The sequence below is a fragment of the Lissotriton vulgaris genome, unplaced genomic scaffold (assembly GCF_964263255.1).
Source record: "Lissotriton vulgaris unplaced genomic scaffold, aLisVul1.2 SCAFFOLD_2521, whole genome shotgun sequence".
Classification (NCBI taxonomy): Eukaryota; Metazoa; Chordata; class Amphibia; order Caudata; family Salamandridae; genus Lissotriton; species Lissotriton vulgaris.
In genome coordinates this window covers 315,547-321,844 of record NW_028246112.1, presented here as the reverse complement: position 1 = coordinate 321,844, position 6,298 = coordinate 315,547, and the positions used below count along the sequence as shown (strand labels likewise).

General features: G+C 45.5%; 1 protein-coding gene across 1 annotated transcript; it reads right to left on the bottom strand.

Annotated features, from left to right (window-relative positions):
* Nucleotides 1-207: 207 nt before the first annotated feature.
* Nucleotides 208-945, bottom strand: LOC147666145 (uncharacterized). Its single transcript, XM_086949272.1, has one exon. It carries the CDS (start codon nucleotides 943-945, stop codon nucleotides 208-210), a length of 738 nt encoding a protein of 245 aa, XP_086805398.1.
* Nucleotides 946-6,298: the final 5,353 nt, after the last annotated feature.

The window sequence follows — 6,298 nt, the reverse complement described above, 5'->3', positions numbered from 1 at the left end:
ACTTGTTCTGTACTTGGTATTCAGCCAATAAACCATGCTTCACCCTCTTGTTCTGTTTCTGCATGCTGGCTCCGCAAGTGGCAGGTTCAGTTCTGTTATTATGTAAAAAATATAATCTGGACAAACCTTTAGTGTGCCCCCCAGGTTTCCCCGAAAATGTAGGCAAACCGCCAGCTATCTCATCATTATCTGAGAGCTCCCCTTACTCTAATGAGTCATTGTCATCATCCTGTGAAAAATTTCTACCACACTTTTCTTACCACTGCTACCACCCCTGCCGCTGCCACTAGGTTGCTCCCCGTCCCCAATACCACCATCAAACTCCCTCCAATTAATAGCTTTTTTAAAGGGTTCAACTCTCTTGTCATCCATTGGTGTGGGAAATTTCGCAGAAAATTCCCCCTTTTTCTCACTTCTGGCGGTGCAGGACGCTTGATGCCTGACTGGTACACTCCTACTGCCCCTTATTTTGCCTGGCAGTATTTTGTCCTCGCTGGACTGCAAAACTCTAGATTCCGCAGTTGAAACTGCAGTTGTCTCTTGTAAATGCAGTAACCTGTGTTCATCAGTAATTTCTTGTGGTATCCAAATCCACTGACCATGTCCTTCAGGGCCCTTCGAAATGTTAAGCTGATCCTCGCCCATCTGATAAGAAACTTCACCCAAAGGGGGAACAATTTTTAACCCCAGTGTACCTACATCGACCTTGTCAGAAAAATAACAACTGTCCATAGCCAAAGCTTGTACAAGATCAGTATTTGGTGATGAAACTGTATTACACACAAAAGAATCTTCATTTGCAGTAGATATAACAGGAGATAAACCACTGTCAGATTTTAAAGTATTTGAAATAACAGTATTTCCACTCCTATGCCTGCCAAAAATAAAAATAACCTTGTTGGGTGTATGTATTTTATCAGGCAGGCTGGGCCTATCCTCCGTCATGTCACTAGATGGCGCCCTATAACACTGGGGGCTTTTTTAGAAGGAATTTCTCTCTGGACAGCTCGTTTTTAGGGCTCGCCTTTCCTATTCCGCAGGAATAGGAAAAGAGCCCTAATGCTGCTAAACCAAACTTCAGTCCCCAGAGGATTTTGAACAGTTCACGTGAATCACAATCACGTGACCTGCTCTCATGCACGAGCCTTCCCCCTGGCAGCAGCATTTTGCACATCAAAGGCTTCGCTGCCCCGCCCCCCGCCGTCACTTATTCACGGCCGCAGACCGTGCCTCCCTTCTACTTCCCCTGCTCTCTTCCCCCAGTGCTTGTTTGGTAAATGTTCCTCTTGCTCTGGTCCCGAGTTGCGTTTATGCTCTGTCTGCTATAAAGAATGCATGCACTCTGCGCTGCCTGTCATTAGAGATACTTTGAAACATGTCACGATCATTTCGGTAGATTGCCCTCGATTCAGCCAGCCAGCCAGTCCTGCTAAAATAGAGCTATGCGCTCTTTCTATCTGTTCTGGATCTTCCCAAACTCAGACTAGTGACCTTTGCTCTCCAACTAAAACGGATGTGCGTATATTGATCCCTTTACTCTTCAGCGATTACCCTGAATCGCCTTGCAGCCCGTTCTGCTCATAGCTTCTTTTGTGTGCAGATTTTATATAACGCGAACTCGACCCGCTGGTATTGGAGCGCTTCACATGAGCACCAGTTATGTTACACAAGGACACTTTCATTGTGTGGTAGGCGCAGGGAGATAAAGTGATTTGATCAGAATCACAGGATGCTGAGCCCACGCCGAGGCTCCAACTCGGTTCCCCAGTAGCATTTGGCACATCAAAGGCTTCGCTGCCCCCCCCGCCGTCACTTATTCACGGCCGCAGGCCTGCCCTCCTCTTGCTGTCTGTAGTTCCTTTCACCCCCGCTGTCGTCCTGCTGTCCGTGGTAACTCTCACTCATTGCTTCTGTTGCATATGTTTAAACTTGCTGTTATATCAGCCCTTGTGTAGCACAAGCAACGGACTCCAACCTCTCATCGTGAAAATTAGTACAGATGGAAAGATAGCTCAGAAGAGGAACGTTGACAACAGAGAAGTGTCACAGACTCAACTCAGCAGTTCACCCTCATGAGGATGATGAAAGGAGTACCCATAGTTATTTTCATAGCTTTCCAGATGTCATGTTTTGATGCCATGCCACATACCACTCACTTGAAATCATTTGCAATTTCTGCCAGGTATTGGAGCGCTTCACATGAGTACCAGTTATGTTGCACAAGGACACTTTCATTGTGTGGTAGGCGCAGGGAGATAAAGTGATTTGATCAGAATCACAGGATGCCCGCCCCCCGCACCCCGCCGTCACTTATTCACGGCCGCAGGCCGTGCCTCCCTTTTACTTCCCCTGCTCTCTTCCCCCAGTGCTTGTTTGGTAAATGTTCCTCTTGCTCTGGTCCTGAGTTGCGTTTATGCTCCGTCTGCTATAAAGAATGCATGCACTCTGCGCTGCCTGTCATTAGAGATACTTGGAAACATGTCACCGCTCATTTCGGTAGATTGCCCTCGATTCAGCCAGCCAGCCAGTTCTGCTAAAATAGAGCTATGCGCTCTCTCTATCTGTTCTGGATCTTCCCAAACTCAGACAAGTGACCTTTGCTCTCCAACTAAAACGGATGTGCATATGTTGATCCCTTTACTCTTCAGTGATTACCCTGAATCTCCTTGCAGCCCGTTCTGCTCATAGCTTCTTTTGTGTGCAGATTTTATATAACGCGAACTCGACCCGCAGGTATTGGAGCGCTTCACATGAGCACCAGTTATGTTACACAAGGACACTTTCATTGTGTGGTAGGCGCAGGGAGATAAAGTGATTTTATCAGCATCACAGGATGCTGAGGCCACGCTGAGGCTCCAACTCGGTTCCCCAGCAGCATTTGGCACATCAAAGGCTTCGCTGCCCCCCCCCCGCCGTCACTTATTCACGGCCGCAGGCCTGCCCTCCTCTTGCTGTCTGTAGTTCCTTTCACCCCCGCCGTCGTCCTGCTGTCCGTGGTAACTCTCACTCATTGCTTCTGTTGCATATGTTTAAACTTGCTGTTATATCGGCCCTTGTGTAGCACAAGCAACGGAATACAAATGCTATAGGTGTCACATTTCCACAAGTTAACACTATTAGCATTCTAAATGACAAAGTTATTAATTTCCAAAATTTCAAAACAAAAACATAAATAATAAATTTGTCATTTACAATACTAATCCCTCAAACTTTACTAATGCGAGCCCTATTGCATTGCAAATGCTTGTTTAAATGATGTTTTTCTGTTCACAGAAAAGGAAGGTACTGCGCGTGTGAGCGGTTTTCCCTTCCTCCCCAGTGACGACGTTGCTATTTTGGGAGCGGGCGGGGACCCAGAAGCCGGCACCAGTGAAGTAGGTGAATGCCTGTGCTGTAACTTGTTTAATTGCGAGGGGTTGCCGCCTGCAGACGGTGTCGGCTAGCCCTCACTGGAGACACAAAGAACTACGGCCGCCGAGACACCGCCTGCTGCTTGGCACCCCCCACTCCAAGCCGACCCACGCCTGGGAAAGCGTGCCCGGCACCAACAAGTCCTCCCGCCCCGCCTCAGCCAACATTGGTAGCGCTTCCCTGACGGAAGCGGAGGTTTACTCCATACTATAAGAAAAAACGCGCTAAATTATACAATAGCTACGAGCCGCCAAATTACGCCTCCCTACCTCACCCGGACTTCACAAAATGCACAACTTGGAACGTTAGGTTCACACGCTCGCGCCACGCACTTCCGACCAATCACTAGGACCCCCTGCCAACAAATCAGTGGGGGGGGCGTACCACTGCCCGAAACTCTGCGAGTGTCACCCCCAGGACCCCATTCTGCAGCATGTGCGCAGCCCACTGAACTATCTTAATGGTGTTTGGTCCCAGGGAACCCTTGTTTCAAGCAATTCTCCACATCCAGCTGCTCCATAAATGCCTCTTATTTATTTTGCAAGAGCGCAAAGCACGCAACTAACTTTCTTTCTTCACCACTTTCTCTCTCACTCATGGCGCCTCATCCGTCACATTGCTGTGTGAGGGTGGGAATTCTTGCACAGCCCCTGCCTATGCGGTATCCGTCGACTGTCCCTAGGACATGGCTGATCTCTAACCCACTACATACATCAATACTCCATTGATGTATGTAGTGTGCGCGGGTTTCTTCCAGAGCCGGCACCCTAGGCAGCGTCTGTGCTATCAACACCAGGGCTGCTTTCAGAGGCAGGCACAGCTCGCAGCCCTCGATACATAATGCATAAGCCTGTAAACGCCTCGCATATTTGCAGCACTAAAATGCAGCAATAAAATAACCCCTCGGTTGAGGAACACACTTCAGAAAAAGAAATCTGGGACATGTATTTCGGACTTTATTATAATATACTCGAGACTACAAGTACCAGAATGCAACGAAAAAACCTGCAGCGCGAGGTACAAGGTTGTGATAAAACACATTGTTCTTAATAATTCCATGCCCCCCTCCTCACCACACATCTGGCCTGTCCCATCGCCGTTACTCACCGTTGCCGATGGCTATTGGTAATCAGGCCAGCGCCTGGAAGAGATTTGTTTAGCTGGCGCAGCGCTGTAGGCAGCTCTCAGTTCTTTCCTCTCTGACCCCAGCGGCCTCCAGTCACGGGGAGCAACCGACAGGGTGTGTACCAGGAGTTGGCAGCCAGGTTCTAGTACCCGCCACTCTCATCGGACAGCGACATCGCTGCACATTAGTTGAGTCTTATCTGTCACGTGATGGAGGATTTCACAAAGATGCGCAGAGAAAAAAGGGTGTAAGTGCTTTACAGAGAGGCTGCGGAGGAAATTGGTGCGACGGGACGAACATAACTCCTTACACAGACACCCTAACACGGGCCTCGCTCTCATAATTTCAGAATGGAAGCATTTTCAATTCTAATTTGTCATAACAATATAATTGTCAGGGTCAGTTTAGATAGTTGCGACACTTGACATATTCAAGATATGTCCTAGTTATGAACCAACATTAGTAAAAGACTGTAGCTCTTTCACATCATCCAATAATGTTGAGTTTTAAACTAAGACATGTTACTCATTGTTATTGTGGACTTTAAGTGTATGTCCTTAAAAATTCAATGACATGTCTTCCCTGTTAATCATTATAGATGCTAATATTCCTGATGCCCCACTGGAAAGCAGCCAACCACTAACAGGGGTAGGAAATAGTTCTGCTCCCGAAACAAGCCACTCACATGAAACAAGGCATGAAAGCGGAATTGTAATACAAGATGAGCCCGCCGAAACACACCAGATAAATGTGCAATTTGCAATTTCTGCCACTAGTTCACCTAATATTTTGACACCAGCCACTATGACAACAGCAACAGCATCTATCTATTTCAACACGTCACAACAGTTGAAAGTACTAGATTCTAAAGAATTCTGGGTAGCACAAGAACCACCCAAGTGTTACTTGGCACAGCTTCTCCAGGTGATTTCCAAAAAATGGAAAACAAGATGCTTCAGGTTCCGGAGGAACAACATAATGTACTATGTCAAATAAATTGCAAATTAGGTGGATTTAAAATACGCTGTAGTTGATGAATTTACTGCAATGTCAGAAATCATTAATAGCATGCCAAAGGTCATAAGCAGTATGTCAAATACAATTAAACCGGTCTTTGCTCATTCAAGACTGGAATAACAATCTCTGTGTTGCTCTGTGGATAGGCTTGCTAATGCAACACATATTTTGGGCAGATATACATCAAAATTGTAGGATCATTTTGAAAATGAAAGCATTGTTTTGAAAGGTAGTTTAACATATATTCATAATGTTGTTATGGATTTAAAAACCACTAATGTCACCACCAAAAGTCCAATGATACCAGGCGAAAGGGATAAATTGACATTATGCAACTTTCATTTATTTAATGGCATTTGTGTTATCAAAAAAAGTATCATGACAAAATAATGATAATTGATACTTCAAAAAGATAATTTCTTCATGTTGTTTATCTACAAAATAAATACATATATAAGTACAACAAAGTACAAATATGAGAATTCAAATATTTGTTGATTTAATTATTCAGTCCTTACCTTAGAAAGAATTATTTGTAATGTCACTTCATCGTGCACTGCCCTCAGCTGCCATAGTTGCCTCTTGTCCTAGTTGGGCTGGGTGTGGGTTTGGTTCTTTTTCTTTATCTTTATCTGTACTGTCATCATCAGGTTTAACTGGTAGTCCCTTTCTCATTATTATATTGTAAAGAATAACACACATAGCTATCCTTTTACACATTTTTTCAGGTGTGCACTGCAATAC

Excerpts from the sequence above, each read along its gene's own strand:
- LOC147666145 (XM_086949272.1), bottom strand. The coding sequence starts at position 945 with ATGACGGAGGATAGGCCCAGCCTGCCTGATAAAATACATACACCCAAC.